We start from the raw sequence: 17,827 nt of genomic DNA on the forward strand, positions 1-17,827 counted from the left end.
AGTTAGGTTAGGGGCTAAAGTTAGGGTTTGGATTGCATTTACGGCTGGAATTAGGGTTGGGATTAGGGTTAGGGGTGTGGTTAGGGTTATGGTTGGGAATAGGGTTAGGGGTGTGTTGGAGTTAGGCATGTGGTTAGGGTTGGGATTAGGGTTAGGGGTGTGTTGGGGTTAGGGGTGTGGTTGGGGTTGGGATTAAGGTTAGGGTTGGGATTAAGGTTAGGGGTGTGTTGGGGTTAGTGTTTCAGTTAGAAATCGGGGGTTTCCACTGTTTAGGCACATCAGGGGCTCACCAAACGTGACATGGCGTCCGATCTCAATTCCAGCGAGTTCTGCGTTGAAAAAGTAAAACAGTGCTCCTTCCCTTCCGAGCTCTGCCATGCGCCCAAACAGTGGTTTACCCACACATATGGGGTATCGGCGTACTCAGGAGAAATTGGACCCCAAAAGTTGTACAATTTGTCCGGTTACCCTTGGTAAAATAAAACAAATTGGAGCTGAAGTAATTTTTTTGTGAAAAAGTTAAATGTTTTTTTTTTTTAACCCCTTAGTGACAGAGCCAATTTGGTACTTAATGACCGAGCCAAATTTTACAATTCTGACCACTGTCCCTTTATGAGGTTATAACTCTGGAACGCTTTAACGGATCCCGCTGATTCTGAGATTGTTTTTTCGTGACATATTGTACTTCATGTTAGTGGTAATATTTCTTCGATATTACTTGCGATTATTTATGAAAAAAACGGAAATATGGCGAAAATTTTTAAAATTTTGCAATTTTCAAATTTTGTATTTTTATGCCCTTAAATCACAGAGATATGTCACGAAAAATAGTTAATAAATAACATTTCCCACATGTCTACTTTACATCAGCACAATTTTGGAAACAATTTTTTTTTTTGTTAGGGAGTTATAAGGGTTAAAAGTTGACCAGCAATTTCTCATTTTTACAACACCATTTTTTTTTAGGGACCACATCACATTTGAAGTCATTTTAAGGGGTCTATATGATAGAAAATAACGAAGTGTGACACCATTCTAAAAACTACACCGCTCAAGGTTCTCAAAACCACATTCAAGAAGTTTATTAACCCTTTACGTGCTTCACAGGAACTGAAACAATGTGGAAGGAAAAAATGAACATTTAACTTTTTCTTGCAAACATTTTAATTCAGAACCATTTTTTTTATTTTCACATGTGTAAAAACAGAAATGTAACCATAAATTTTGTTATGCAATTTCTCCTGAATACGCCAATACCCCATATGTGGGGGTAAACCACTTTTTGGGCGCACCGCAGAGCTTGGAAGTGAAGGAGCGCCGTTTGACTTTTTCAATGCAGAATTGGCTGGAATTGAGATCGGATGCCATGTCACATGTAGAGAGCCCCTGATGTGCCTAAACAGTGGAAACCCCACACAAGTGACACCATTTTGGAAACTAGACCCCTTAAGGAACTTATCTAGATGTGTGGTGAGCACATTGAACCCCTAAGTGCTTCACGGAAGTTTATAACGTAGAGCCGTGAAAATAAAAAATCGCTTTTGTTTACACAAAAATGATCTTTTCGCCCACAAATTCTTATTTTCCCAAGGGTAACAGGAGAAATTAGACCACAAAAGTTGTTGTGCGATTTCTCCTGAATACGTCGATACCCCATATGTGAGGGTAAACCACTTTTTGGGCGCACCGCAGAACTTGGAAATGAAGGAGCGCCGTTTGACTTTTTCAATGCAGAATTGGCTGGAATTGAGATCGGACACCATGTCACATTTAGAGAGCCCCTGATGTGCCTAAACAGTGGAAACCCCCCACAAGTGACACCATTTTGGAAACTAGACCCCTCAAGGAACTTATCTAGATGTGTGGTGAGCACTTTGAACCCCCATGTGCTTCACAGAAGTTTATAATGTAGAGCCGTGAAAAAAAAAAAAAAAAATCGCATTTTTTCTACAAAAATTATCTTTTTGCCCCCAAATTTTTATTTTCACAAGGGTAACAGGAGAAATTAGACCATAAAAGTTGTTGTGCGATTTCTCCTGAGTACGTCGATACCCAATATGTGGGGGTAAACCACTGTTTGGGCGCACCGCAGAGCTTGGAAGAGAAGGAGTGCCGTTTTACTTTTTCAATGTAGAATTGTCTGGAATTGAGATCGGACGCCATGTCGAGTTTGGAGAGCCCCTGATGTGCCTAAACAGTAGAAATCCCCCACAAGTGACCCGATTTTGGAAACTAGACCCCCAATGGAACTTATCTAGATGTGTGGTGAGAACTTTGAATGCCCAAGTGCTTCGCAGAAGTTTAGAATGCAGAGTCGTGAAAATAAAAAAATATTTTTTTTTCCACAAAAAAGATAATGAAGCCCCAAAGTTTTTATTTTCACAAGGGTAACAGGAGAAATTGGACCACTAACCTTGTTCTTCAATTTATCCTGAGTACGCTGATGCGCCATATGTGGGGGCAAACCACTGTTTGGGCGCACGGCAGAGCTCGGAAGGGAAGGAGCGCCGTTTTGGAATGCAGACTTAGATAGAATGGCCTGTGGGCGTTATGTTGCGTTTGCAGAGCCCCTGATGTGCCTTAACAGTAGTAACCCCCACAAGTGACCCCGTTTTGGAAACTAGACCCCCCAAGGAACTTATCTAGATGTGTGGTGAGAACTTTGAATGCCCAAGTGCTTCACAGAAGTTTATAATGCAGAGTCATAAAAATAAAAAATATTTTTTTTTTCCACAAAAAAAGATTTTGTAGCCCCCAAGTTTTTATTTTCACAAGGGTAACAGGAGAAATTGGACCCCAGAAGTTGTTGTCCAATTTATCCCGAGTAAGCTGATGCCCCATATGTGGGGGTAAACCACTGTTTGGGCGCACGGCAGAGCTCAGAAGGGAGGGAGCACCATTTGACTTTTTGAGCGCAAAATTGGCTGTCGTATTTGGAGACCCCCTGATGTACCTAAACAGTGGAAACCCCCCAATTCTAGCTCCAACCCTAACCCCAACACACCCCCTAACCCTAATCCCAACCTGATCCATAATCCTAATCACTAACCCTAACAATAATCACAACCCTTACCCCAAAACAACCCTAATGTCAACCCTAACCATAACCCTAATCAAAACCCTAAATCCTACACACCCCTAATCTTAATCTCAACCCTAACCTCAAATGGCTACGAGGTACACATAAAATTGGCCATTTTTGTGCGCTAAAAGCTCTCATTTTTCATATTTCTAGTGCAGTAATGCAGTTCAAATTTCGTTTTTTCAAGTTTGCATGTTTTGGCGACTCTGGGTTCAGCACCTGTTCACACTCAGTCTATGTTTGGATGTGCAGGTCAGGTTTTTGAAATGTATTCTCTAGCCTTCTGATCGTGCACTCCCCGCCTCCTAGCTTCAGGTGTTTTAATTATAGTAGGTCCAATACCCCTCCACAGAGAGAGAGAATTTGAGTCCAAGAAGAGGTTTGTACATGTACCCATTCAGATGGAGACGTTTATTCTCAGTGAGGTAGGTCAAACGTAGGACCTCGTATAAGAGAGATGCCTTAACGTGGCTACGAGGTACACATAAAATTGGCCATTTTTGTGCGCTAAAAGCTCTCATTTTTCATATTTCTAGTGCAGTAATGCAGTTCAAATTTCGTTTTTTCAAGTTTGCATGTTTTGGCGCTGCAGTGTGCTGCCCTATTTATTTAACTCAAACCTAACCCTAATCCCAATACACCCCCAATCACAACCCTAACCTTAACCCTAATCCCAAACCTAACCCTAATCCCAAGCGTAACCCTAATGAGAACCCTAACCCTAATACCAACCCTAATCCAAACCCTAAGGCTACTTTCACACTTGCGTCGTTTGGCATCCGTCGCAATCCGTCGTTTTGGACAAGAAACGGATCCTGCAAATGTGCCCGCAGGATGCGTTTTTTGCCCATAGACTTGTATTGCCGACGGATCGTGACAGATGGCCACACGTCGCGTCAGTCGTGCACTGGATCAGTGTTTTGGCGTACCGTCAGCACAAAAAAAGTTCAATGCAACGTTTTTTTGTATGTCGCATCCGCCATTTCTGACCGCGCATGCGTGGCCGTAACTCCGCCCCCTCCTCCCCAGGACATAGATTGGGCAGCGGATGCGTTGAAAAACTACATCCGCTGCCCACGTTGTGCACAATTTTCACAACGTGCGTCGGTATGTCGGGCCGATGCATTGCGACGGCCCCGTACCGACGTTAGTGTGAAAGAAGCCCAACCCTAAATTTAGTGCCAACCCTAACCCTAAATTTAGCCCCAACCCTAACCCTAAATTTAGCCCCAACCCTAAATTTAGCCCTAATCCTAACCCTAAATTTAGCCCTAACCCTAGCCCTAACCCTAGCTTAGCCCTAACCCTAATTTTATCCCCAACTGCTCTTCTCCTGCCGGCCGGTAGATGGAGACAGATGGCGGGCGCACTGCGCATGCGCCCGCCATTTTCTTTTGCCCAGAAGATGCCGGCGGCCAGGAGGAGCAGCAGGAGGACCCAGGGACACCGGTAAGTATGATAGGGTCCCCGAATCCCCCTATTTCTCTGTCCTCTGATGTGCGATCACATCAGAGGACAGAGAATTACACTTTGCTTTTTTTTTTTTTTGCGGTCGCCGGTAAACAGTTAATTACCGGCGATCGCAAAACAGGGGTCGGTAAAATCGACCCCGATCATGCTCTTTGGGGTCTCGGCTACCCCCGGCAGCCGAGACCCCAAAGATTCTCCCGGGGCCGGCCGGCGGGCGCACTGCGCATGCGCCCGCCATTTTGAAGATGGTGGCGCCCACCAAGAGCACCGGGGGAGATAGGTGAGTATCGGGGGGCTATCTGGGACCCCCTTTCTCTGTCCTCTGATGTGCGATCACATCGGAGGACAGAGAAATTAAAAAGAGATCGCGGTTTTTTGTTTTTTTTTGTGATCGCCGGTAAACGGTTAATTACCGGCGATCGCAAATGCAGGGTCGGTAAAAAAAAACCCCGAATCATGTTCTCTGGGGTCTCGGCTACCCCCGGCAGTCGAGACCCCGGAGAAAATCCGACTCTGGGGGGCGCTATTCACTTTTTCCACAGCGCCGTTAACGGCGCTGTGGTTTAAGTACCCTTAGCGGCCGCCGTTAAAAGGCGTATCGGCGGTCGCTAAGGGGTTAAACATTCCAAAAATTCCTGTGAAACACCTGAAGGGTTAATAAACTTCTTGAGTGTGGTTTTCAGCAACTTGAGGGGTGCAGTTTTTAGAATGGTGTCACACTTGGTTATTTTCTATCATATAGACCCCTCAAAGTGACTTCAAATGTGATGTGGTCCCTAAGGGTATGTGCACCCGTAGAATGGTCCACTGCAAATTTTTCCTCAGCAGATTTGATAAATCCGCAGGGCAAAAACACTGCGTTGACATGCTGTGGAATGTAAACCGCTGCATTTCCGCGCGTTTTTTTCCGCAGCATGGGCACAGCGTTTTCGGTCTCCCATAGGTTTACATTGTACTGTAAACTCATGGGAAACTGCCGTGGACCCGCAGCAAAATCTGCATCGTGTGCACAGAGCCTAAAAAAAAATGGTGCTGTACAAATGAGAAATCGCTGGTCAACTTTTAACCCTTATAACTCCCTAACAAAAAAAATATTGGTTCCAAAATTTAGCTGATGTAAAGTAGACATGTGGGGATTTGGTGCTTTGTTGGGGCTTAAAATAAATAGGAATAAGTCAACTCTGTTTATGGTGGATGATGCAGGGGGTGAGTTGGGAGATTCTATGGAAGGGAGTAGACTTAAAGTAGCAGATCAATTCAAATATTTGGGGATACTAATCTTTCAACCGATCACGAATTACTTACATATGAATCTTACACCGGTGCTGGGAACTCTTAAGGCAAAGGTAGGAGCTTGGTCTAAGTTGCATTTATCTGTTGTAGGCCGAATTAATCTCATTAAGATGATTCTGATGCCTAAAATGCTGTATGTTCTCCATAACTCATCTATCTGGATACCACGTGTAAAATTCAAATTGATTAACTCTTTATTTAGAGGTCTGGTGTGGGGGAGGCAACACCCACGAAATAGATTGGAGACGCTTCAATGCCCTAAGGATGCGGGAGGCTTGGCTTTACCTAACCCTGAAATATATTTCTTGGCGGCTCAGTGTCAGCATTTAAAGGGCTGGGAACATGAGTCGTCTACCAATATAGCACAACTTTTGATAGAAAGGGTGGTGAAGAGAAGTCCGGCGGTACAATGTCTGGAAGATGGATCCCTAGGGATACTGGGGAAGAAATACCCAACATTATTTCTGATATATAAAGTATGGGGGAGAGTTAAACAAATTCGCGGGGTTGCTTGTCTGACCAGGTTTTCTCCGCTGTGGTTTAATAATAATAGTTTTTGGCGATGGGACAAATACAAGAATGGCAAGCCAGGGGGATCCGGTATGCCTGTCAGATTTTAGAGCGACGGGAGTTGAAATCCTTTTCCCAGCTACAGTCGGAATATAGGGGGTTCCAATATGCACAAGTACGGCATGCGTTTGTGGCCCAGAATGAGGGGGATTGTTTCCAAATTCAAAACGACTTAGTATTAGACTACATCTGTGGAGTGGGGACAACGAGGGTGCTATTTCATCTTTATATAAGGATCTGCTTCACACTCATTTATTAGAATATCTGATTGGTGCGAGGGCTAAATGGGAAAGAGATGGGTCGTTTAGAGGATGAAACGTGGGAGACTGTATTAGAATGGATACCGAAACTATCACTGAATGAGCCGTATAGGCTCTCCCAGCTTTATATTGTACACAGAGTGTACAGATCCCCAGATGTCCTGTATAGAGCTGGGCTGAGATCTGACTCGGAATGCCCTAGATGTAGGAATGATAGTGCTGGAATGTTTAACATGTTATGGTCGTGTCCGAGATTGACTGCTTTTTGGTTGGTGGTTGTAAGCCGAATAGAAGGGGCATACAGATGTGCAATTCCAAGAGAACCTTTGGTGTGCGTGCTGGGGTACGTAGAAGAGATAATTGTGGATAACAAGGTGAAAATAGCAATCGCTAGACTACTATACATGGCTCAAAAGGTCATAGCCAAAAATTGGATCAAGGAGGAACCTCTCTCGAGGGGACAATATCTTAAATATGTGAAGCAGGTCATTACCCTGGAAAAGGGTGTATATCAGAAAAGAGGGAAAATGGGGCTGTTTGATAAATTGTGGATGCCCTGGCTGGATCTAGGCTAGGGGAGGCTAAGAGAAGTTAGGCCAGAGGAGGGTTCGCCTATATATTTTTGTATATGGATAACGTATATAATACTACAGGATACGTTAAGATGAAGGCGTGAGCTGTCTAAAAGGGAAGGAGGGGGGCGGGTTGGGTAAGGGAGGGTTAAGAGTGGGGAAAATGGAAATGTACACCTTAATGTGAAATGTTTTATTGTACTCTTATATTTAATAAACATTTGAGTTAAAAAAAAGTAGACATGTGGGAAATGTTACTTATTAAGTACTTTGTGTGACATATCTCTGTGATTTAAGGGCATGAAAATTCAAAGTTGGAAAATTGCGAAATTTTCAAAATTTTCGCCAAATTCCCATTTTTTCACAAACATACGCAAGTAATATCAAAGAAATTTTACCACTATCATGAAGTACAATATGTCACGAGAAACAGTCAGAATCAACGGGATCCGTTGAAGCGTTCCAGAGTTATAACCTCATAAAGGGACAGCGGTCAGAATTGTAAAAATTGGCCCGGTCATTAACGTGCAAACCACCCTTGGGGGTTAAGGGGTTAAGTCCCTTTAGTCCATTACAATAATGCCAAATATGTGGCCGCTTACTGTGGTTTAGGCACAGTGGGACTCATGAGGAGGGAGGCATTTGGATTTGGGAGCACAGAATTCACTGGACTTTATTTTAGAGGGCGGGAGCCCCTATATTTCCAGTGGCATATGATATGACAGACCTGAATGGAGGTCTGTTTTGCGAGGGATAAATTAAGGTTTGCATTGGTAACATTTTGGGGTACATAACATTTTTTGATCACTTTCAGTATATGGCTCTGATCACATTCTTGTGTTCTACACTGAGCATCTTGCTCCCGAAATACCCAAAAATGCCATTCAACCGAAACCCCCAATGGAACCACCCACTAAAATGAGGAAGATGGAGACCCTTCATCCCCCGTTTGGAGTCTGCTCCAGTAGTATCCATCTGCTGTTGTTGTCCACACTTGTGCGCTAAAAAAAGCCTAAAATAATGGGACACTGCCGGAACCCAGACCAGTCCAAAGTGACTTCATCTGCCTCATAAGTGAGTTGTTCCTTTGGGGTTTTTGGCTGAATCATGGTTTTTGGGAATTTACATGGAAACCCCAATGTAAGCGCTCAGCAAAGACCGCAAGATATATGTGACTCGAGCCTTATTCCAATTTTTGGGAGGTAGAATGAACAAAGACAGCAGTAAGAGAATAGCTTTTATTTTAATTTTTGCGCGGTTTACCATGCGGTATAAGTGATAAGGCGGATTTATTCTTTAGGTCGCTGCAATTACAGCGATCAAAGATTTAGATTTTTTTTTTTTAAGGTTTTGCTACTCACACAGCAAAAATGTTTTTAATAAAATTATTTTTTTTTCCATCGCCATATTCTGAGAGCTGTAACGATTATTTTTTGGCGAACGGAGCTGTTTGAAGGCTTATTTTTTGCAGGACGAGTTGCAGATATTTTGGGGCACATAATATATTTTTAATCGCTTTTTATTCAGATTTTTCAAACAGAACAAAAACTCAACAGCAATTCAGTTATTCTTTTAATTTTTTGCCTTTTTTATGTTTTGCCATTTTTATACATTATAAACAATATTTAAAAAAAATGTATTTGTTTTTGGATCTTCATATTCTGAGAGCTGTAACTTTTTTATTTTTTTTGCCGAATGAGCCATTTTGGTGCCTACTTATTGTGGAACGGTTTGGCGTTTTCATTTATACCATTTTTTTTTTTTTTTTACATACAACTTTTTAAAATTGCTCTTTACTCACTTGTTTGGGGTGAAAAAGCGCCAGCTTTGGGGTGTTTTATTTTTATTTATTTTAACGGCGTTCGCCATACTGAATTAATAGGGAGAGTTTTATAGAGACGGTCATCCCGGATGTGGCGATAACCAATTATGTGCATGTTTTTTGGTTTATTTTTGTGTTGAGTGGCAAAACGGCTTCTCATGATTTGTGTGCAATTTTGAATTTTGTGTTGTTTCTTTTCCTTCATATTTTATTTTACTATTTTTCACTGTGGGACATGTATAATTTGTATTCTTATCGCTGGTCTCATACATCACAGTACTCATGTACTGCAGGGCATGTCAGCGGTCAGTGAGCTTATAGTTGGATCTCAAGGCCATCTTACCCTGGGGTCATCGCTTAACCTCAGGGTACCATGGCAACCATCGGAACAGCAGGGTCCTATGGTTAATAAAGGGGTGTTGAGATCGGTTGCAAAACTGTCCGGGGCTGATACCGCAGGGTGTCAGCTGTCATGTACAGCTGACACCCACAGGAATTTCCACCGCTGGGCGTCGCTATACTCTTATTCCTAAGCGTCGTTAAAAGGCGTATCGTCGGTCGTTAAGGGGTTAACCTTACTTTCATGTTATCTGTTAAAAAAAAATGTTCTAGGAAACTCAGTTTTGTCAAAATTTTGAAAATTGTTCTTCTGTTCAGTGAGATATTGATACAAAATTACAATATTTTTCAAAAGGAGGGTACTGCACTCTTATGCTGATCACTGTAAGGGATTACCGTATTTATAACTCAGCCTAAAAAGACATTGAATAATGTACCCTCTTCTATAGTGTCCCAAACTCACGGAATAATCCCAGTAACCACAGGATTTAAGAGTCAGAGAATACACTTAATCACCTTTATACACAAAGTATTTTTTTTTCAGAGGAAGGTTTGCTTTACACTATAATGATCATTTTCTACATTGTACGCTTAATCTGTCCATGCTGACTGCTGTATGTAGGCCAAAGATTCCTCTAGTGTAGAGCATGGTAAACCTAAATGGGATGTATGGATGTCAGATGCAGAGGCACACTGGCAGAGCACTTTACTGACAGCACCTAATGTAGCCTAATGGAGATTTATGGGATGGGAACAGGTGCATAAGTCACCAGTGGGAGCATTTACACTCCACCGATTATTAAAAAAGCTAAAATTGTAGTTCCTGAGTCTGCTGAGCAACTCTGTCTTATCCTGAGTACATGTGACAGATGCAGCCAGTGTTACGTAAAAGGATTATGGTATTTGATAGCATCTTATCTGCAATTTGTCACTACATGTTCAGAGTGACCTCTTTGTGCTTTCCTACTTTGATTCACGGGTCTGTTCTTGCTGACATCAATTTGTCTGTTCTATGAACATGTGGTGGTGATTCCTATATGACCATATTGGTCTCCCACTCCAAGGATTATTAACACCTTAAAGTAGGAAGGGGAAAGGTTTTATTGCAATTTTGTGCTTGTGTAACACCCTGTAAACCTGATAAAAATGATGTACTTGGCCTAAAAGAAGGTCACATCTAACATGCCCATCAGTAACTAAATACATACTGATTAAGAATATTGTAAAGCTAGATTACATTCCCCTGGGAATGTTGGAAGGAATCTTATATACGTAGATCATAAAGTTATCTAATAGCTTTTGTCCCTAGGATGAATATCAGTGATTGGCATAAAGAGAAATTGCTCGTAGCACACAGATCCCCCATCACATAGCGAAAGATCTTGAGTTTCTATGACAATGGCCCAAAAGCTAAATGTTCCATCATGTCCGGTTGTAAGGTTGGGGTAACATTCATCTCAATTTCTTTCCACCAAGCTTAGTGGGTGTCTTAATATCAGAGCTGCACAATGCATCAGCTAAGCATGAATACAGAAACTGTAAAAAAATAATCATATTGAACTATTATTATCAATGCCCATTGAAATCAGTTTTCGTGATACAAGGGGCATAATTTTACGTGATTTTCATATACCGTATATACTCGAGTATAAGCCGACCCGAGTATAAGCCGACCCCCCTAATTTTGCCACAAAAAAACTAGGAAAACTTAATGACTCGAGCATAAGCCTAGGGTGGGAAATGCAGCAACTACTGGTAAATTTCAAAAATAAAAATAGATACCAATAAAAGTACGATTAACCCCTTTCCGACCTTTGACGCCACGTAGGCGTCTTGAAAGTCTGTGCCAATCCGACCTGTGACGCCTATGTGGCGTCATGGAGGGATCGCGTCCCTGCAGATCGGGTGAAAGGGTTAACTCCAATTTCACCCGATCTGCAGGGACAGGGGGAGTTGTACTTCAGCCCAGGGGGGGGCAATATCATCGGCCATGGCTGGAGACCCTGATCTGCTCCCCCACCCCCCACCCTCCGATCTGTGGTCCGCTCCCCTCCCCCGTCCTCCCGTCCGCTCCCCCCGTGCTCCCATTACCCCCCCTCCCCTCATACTTACCGTGCCTCCCGGTGTCCGTCCGTCTTCTCCATGGGCGCCGCCATCTTCCAAAACGGCAGACGCATGCGCAGTGCGCCCGCCGAATCTGCCGGCCGGCAGATTCGTTCCATGTCCATTTTGATCACTGTGATAAAACCTATCACAGTGATCAAAATAAAAAAATAGTAAATGACCCCCCCCCTTTGTCACCCCCAAAAGATGGGGACAATAATAAAATAAAGAAAACATTTTTTTCCACTAGTGTTAGAACTAGGGTTAGGGATGTGCACACGTATTCTGCTCCTCTGCAGATTATTCCGCAGCGGATTTGATAAATCCGCAGTGCAAAACCGCTGCGGATTTATCACGGATTTACAACTGCGGCTTTCTATTGGAGCAGTTGTAAAACCGCTGTGGAATCCGCAGAAAGAAGTGATATGCTGCGGAATGTAAACCACTGCATTTCCACACAGTTTTTTCCGCAGCATGTGCACAGCGTTTTTTGTTTCCCATAGGTTTACATTGAACTGTAAACTTATGGGAAACTGCTGCGGACCCGCAGCTGCGGAAACGCTGCGGATCCGCAGCGTTTGCACATAGCCTAATTCTAAGGGTATGTGCAAACGCTATGTGCACACGGTGCGGATTTGGCTGCGGATCCGCAGCGGATTGGCCGCTGCGAATCTGCAGCGGATTGGCCGCTGCGGATTCGTAGCAGTTTTCCATCAGGTTTACAGTACCATGTAAACCTATGGAAAACCAAATCCACTGTGCCCATGGTGCGGAAAATACCGCCGGAAACGCTGCGTTGTATTTTCCGCAGCATATGAATTCTTTGTGCGGATTCCGCAGTGTTTTACACCTGTTCCTCAATAGGAATCCGCAGGTGAAATCCGAGCAAAAAACACTGGAAATCCGTAGGTAAAAGGCAGTGCCTTTTATGTGCGGATTTTTCAAAAATGGTGCGGAAAAATCTCACACAAATCCGCAATGTGAGCACATAGCCTTAGGGTTGGAATTAGAGTTAGGGTTGGAAATAGGGTTAAGATTAGGCTTGTGGTTAGGGTTATGGTTAGGAGTGTGTTGGGGTTAGGGTTGTGGTTAGGGTTATGGCTAGAGTTGAGATTAGGGTCAGGGGTGTGTTAGGGTTTGTGTTGAAGTTAGAATTGAGGGGTTTCCACTGTTTAGGCACTTCAGGGGTCTCCAAACGCAACATGGTGCCACCATTGATTCCAGCCAATCTTGCATTCAAAAAGTCAAATGGTGCTCCCTCCCTTCTGAGCCCCGACGTGCGCCCAAACAGTGGTTTACCCCCACATATGGGGTACCAGCATACTCGGGACAAACTGGGCAACAACTATTGGGGTCCAATTTCTCCTGTTACCCTTGTGAAAATAAAAAATTGCTTGCTAAAACATCATTTTTGAGGAAAGAAAAATGATTTTTTATTTTCACGGCTCTGCGTTGTAAACTTCTGTGAAGCACTTGGGGGTTCAAAGTGCTTACCACATATCTAGATAAGTTCCTTGGGGGGGTCTAGTTTCCAAAATGGGGTCACTTGTGGGGGGTTTCTACTGTTCAGGCACATCAGGGGCTCTGCAAACATAACATGATGTCCGCAGACCATTCCATCAAAGTCTGCATTCCAAAACGTCACTACTTCCCTTCCGAGCCCCGACGTGTGCCCAAACAGTGGTCCCCCCGCCCACATATGGGGTATCAGTGTACTCAGGACAAATTGGACAACTTTTGGGGTCCAATTTCTCCTGTTACTCTTGTGAAAATAAAAAATTGCGGGACAAAAATTAATTTTTGAGGAAAGAAAAAGGATTTTTTTATTTTCACGGCTCTGCGTTATAAACTTCTGTGAAGCACTTGGGGGTTTAAAGTGGTCACCGCACATCTAGATTAGTTCCATGGGAGGTCTAGTTTCCAAAATGGGGTCACATGTGGGGGAGCTCCAATGTTTAGGCACACAGGGGCTCTCCAAACGCGACATGGTGTCTGCTAACGATTGGAGCTAATTTTTCATTCAAAAAGTCAAATGGCGCTCCTTCCCTTCCGAGCCCTGCGGTGTGCCCAAACAGTGGTTTACCCCTACATGTGAGGTATCACTGTACTCAGGAATAATTGCCCAATAAATTTTAGGATACATTTTATCCTGTTGCCCATGTGGAAATGAACAAATTGAGGCTAAAAGAATTTTTTTTGTGAAAAAAAAAGTACTTTTTCATTTTTACGGATCAATTTGTGAAGCACCTGGTGGTTCAAAGTGCTCACTATGCATCTAGATAAGTTCCCCGGGGAGTCTAGTTTCCAAAATGGGGTCACGTGTGTGTGTGTGTGCGTGCGTGCGTGCGTGCGTGTGTGTGGTCCAATGTTTAGGCACACAGGGGCTCTCCAAACGCGACATGGTGTCCGCTAAGGATTGGAGCTAATTTTTTTATTCAAAAGTCAAATGGCGCTCCTTCCCTTCCGATCCTTGCCGTGTGCACAACAGTGGTTTGTGACCACATATGAGGTATCGGTGTACTCAGGAGAAATTGCCCAACACATTTTAGGATCCATTTTATCCTGTTGCCCATGTGGAAATGAACAAATTGAGGCTAAAATAAATTTTTTGTGAAAAAAAGTACTTTTTCATTTTTACGGATCAATTTTTGAAGCACCTGGGGGTTTAAAGTGCTCACTATGCATCTAGATAAGTTCCTTGGGGGGTCTAGTTTCCAAAATGGGGTCACTTGTGGGGGAGCTCCAATGTTTAGGCACACAGGGGGTCTCCAAACGCGACATGGTGTCCGCTAAAGATTGGAGCCAATTTTTCATTGAAAAAGTCAAATGGCGCTCCTTCCGTTCCGAACCCACATATGGGGTATCGGCGTACTCAGGACAAATTGTACAATAACTTTTGGGGTCCAGTTTCTCTATTTACCCTTGCAAAAATAAAAATATTGTTGCTAAAAGATCATTTTTGTGACTAAAAAGTTAAATGTTCATTTTTTCCTTCCATGTTGCTTCTGCTGCTGTGAAGCACCTGAAGGGATAATAAACTTCTTGAATGTGGTTATGAGTACCTTGAGGGGTGCAGGTTTTAGAATGGTGTCACTTTTGGGTATTTTCAGCCACATAGACCCCTCAAACTGACATCAAATGTGAGGTGGTCCCTAAAACAAATGGTTTTGTAAATTTTGCTGTAAAAATGAGAAATCGCTGGTCAAATTTTAACCCTTATAACTTCCTAGCAAAAACAAATTTTGTTTCCAAAATTGTGTTGATGTAAAGTAGACATGTGGGTAATGTTATTTATTAACTATTTTGTGTCACATAACTCTCTCGTTTAACAGAATAAAAACTCAAAATGTGAAAATTGCGAAATTTTCAAAATTTTAGCCAAATTTCCATTTTTTTTCACAAATAAACGCAAAAATTATCGACCTAAATTTACTACTAACGTGAAGCCCAATATGTCACGAAAAAACAATCTCAGAATCACTAGGATCCGTTGAAGCGTTCCTGAGTTATTACCTCATAAAGGGACACTGGTCAGAATTGCAAAAAACGGCCAGGTCATTAAGGTCAAAATAGGCTGGGTCATGAAGGGGTTAATTGAGACATCAGTAGGTTAAGTGTTTTTGAATATCCATATTGAATCAGGAGTCCCATATAATGCTCCATACAGTTCATGATGGGCCCCATAAGATGCTCCATATTAAAATATGCCCCACATAATGCTGCACAAATGTTGATTATGACCCCATAAGATGCTCCATACAGATAATTGCCCCATATAATGCTGTACATGGCCCCATAAGATGCTCCATACAGATATTTGCCTTATATAATGCTGCACATGGCCCCATATGATGCTCCATACAGATATTTGCCCCGTATAATGCTCCACAAATGTTGATTATGACCCCATAAGATGCTCCGTACAGATATTTGCCCCCATATAATGCTGCACATGGCCACATAAGATGTCCCATACAGATATTTGCCCCCATATCATGCTGCACATGGCCACATAAGATGCTCCATACAGATATTTGCCCCATATGCTGTTGCTGCGATTAAAAAAAAAAAAAAAAAAATTACATACTCACCTCTCAGGCACCCCGGCACTTGCTATACTCACCTTTCCCGTTCCACCGCTGACCGCCGCTGTCTTCCCATCCTTTGCGCCGACGTTCAGGAAGAGGGCGGCGCGCACTAATCACGTCACCGCGCCCTCTGACCTGAGCGTCACTGTGGAAGACACAGTGGCGCCGACGGTGGAACGAGGAGCAGGTGAGTATCGCGCACTGCCCCCGTCATACTTACCTGCTCCTGGCGCCGTTGCTGCACGTCTTTTCCCCGGCGCCGCATTTTCTTCCTGTAGTGAGCGGTCACCGTTACCGCTCATTACAGTAATGAATATGCGGCTCCACCCCTATGGGAGGTGGAGCTGCATAATCATTACTGTAATGAGCGGTACCATGTGACCGCTCACTACAGGAAGCTGCAGCGCTGGAAGAAACAGGGACGTGCAGGGACCGCGCCAGGAGTAGGTGAATATAATTAGATAGCCCCCGCTCCCCCTCCCCTGCCGACCCCTGGGTATGACTCGAGTATAAGCCGATAGGGGGACTTTCAGCCCAAAAAAGTGGGCTGAAAATCTCGGCTTATACTCGAGTACATACGGTACATTTTTTATGCGGATATTGGAATAAATGTGGAGGAAAAAGAAGCAAATATGTTTATTTTTTCAATTTTTTTTTCTTTACGATCACAAAGGACCGGCTAAAATACATATTGAATTGTGTTCACTTTTCCGCAGTATTTATTTTTATATATCAGACATTTGATTTTTTTTTTTTTAAACGGGTGCAAGGCTAGAAACAGCTATATTTATTTTGTTTTATTTCTTTTTATATCTTTTTTTCCATTTATTTCACCCATATATTTCACATGACTTAATAGACCACTGGGGATAATTTCAAAATTTAAAGGCATTTTCCTACTGAAGTAAATAATGGAAAAATAAAGAAAAGTTCCAGTGATTTAATTTGTTTGAACACTAAACAGTTTCAAACTAGTGCACTGTAGGAACTACAGATGAACCCCACTGTAGGAACTACAGATGAACCCCACTGTAGGAACTACAGATGAACCCCACTGTAGGAACTACAGATGAACCCCACCGTAGGAACTACAGATGAACCCCACCGTAGGAACTACAGATGAACCCCATCGTAGGAACTACAGATGAACCCCACCGTAGGAACTACAGATGAACCCCACTGTAGGAACTACAGATGAACCCCAATGTAGGAACTACAGATGAACCCCACTGTAGGAACTACAGATGAACCCCACTGTAGGAACTACAGATGAACCCCACTGTAGGAACTACAGATGAACCCCACTGTAGGAACTACAGATGAACCCCAATGTAGGAACTACAGATGAACCCCACTGTAGGAACTACAGATGGACCCCACTGTAGGAACTACAGATGGACCTCACTGTAGGAACTACAGATGAACCCCATTTATTTGACCAGTGTCTGGTTGGGATTAGATCTATGCTTAGACAAATCTGAAGGGCTTTCATACTGTTATTCTATAAATCGAAGGGGGGCTGGGTAGTGGAACCTCCACTACTCACACAAATGCAGTTCTAATTGTAATGTGTTCAGCTAGTCACCTGGGATATTTGCATCACGAAGCAGTGCCAAATGCTTCTCACGGATTCTTTTTACGTAATCTAGGGAGAAGTGGTAAATCTTGCTACAGATGCCTTCTACTGAATCACGTGCAACTGCTGCCATGTGAGGACCACATTGTTTCCGCAAGTGCTCCAAACGATCCTAGACAAGAGAGAGAACATTTACTCTTCTATCAGTACAGCAGAAACGCAATATTAAAAAACAAAAGTAACGGTAAAGAATATTAGACCTCATGAAAAATGCATGCAAGTGAAGTAACTTTGGAAACAGAGCTGAATTCTGGAGTTGAACCAGTGAGCGATAGTTGGGCAAGTATGTTAAAATGAACTGGAATTTGCACTTGCATCTACAGTCGTGTTCAAAAATCGAGACCGACACAAATTTTGTTTTTCACACAGTTTTCTGCTTCAGCAATTTTAGATGTTTTATCCAGATGTTTCTATGGTTACTGAAATACAATTATTAGTATTTTAAAGGTTTTTTTTTTTTTTTTTTTTACAGTTTTTTTGACACATCAGGTTTTTGCAAAGCCTCAATATTTACAGTGTTGGCCCTTCTTTTTCAAGATTTATGCCCTTCACCCAGGAATACTGGATATCAGCTTTTGGGCCAAATCCTAAC

At 42.9% G+C, this 17,827-nt stretch overlaps 1 protein-coding gene across 1 annotated transcript in view; it reads right to left on the bottom strand.

Annotated features, from left to right (window-relative positions):
- Positions 1 to 17,827, bottom strand: part of PCIF1 (phosphorylated CTD interacting factor 1) — a 155,328-nt gene that overhangs the window by 31,497 nt on the left and 106,004 nt on the right. Inside the window, exon 10 of the mRNA XM_069752203.1 lies at positions 17,185 to 17,347. Coding sequence (XP_069608304.1) covers positions 17,185 to 17,347 — 163 coding nt within the window. The remainder of the gene's footprint in view (positions 1 to 17,184; positions 17,348 to 17,827) is intronic.

This window comes from Ranitomeya imitator, chromosome 2 (genome assembly GCF_032444005.1).
Source record: "Ranitomeya imitator isolate aRanImi1 chromosome 2, aRanImi1.pri, whole genome shotgun sequence".
Taxonomy (NCBI): domain Eukaryota; kingdom Metazoa; phylum Chordata; class Amphibia; order Anura; family Dendrobatidae; genus Ranitomeya; species Ranitomeya imitator.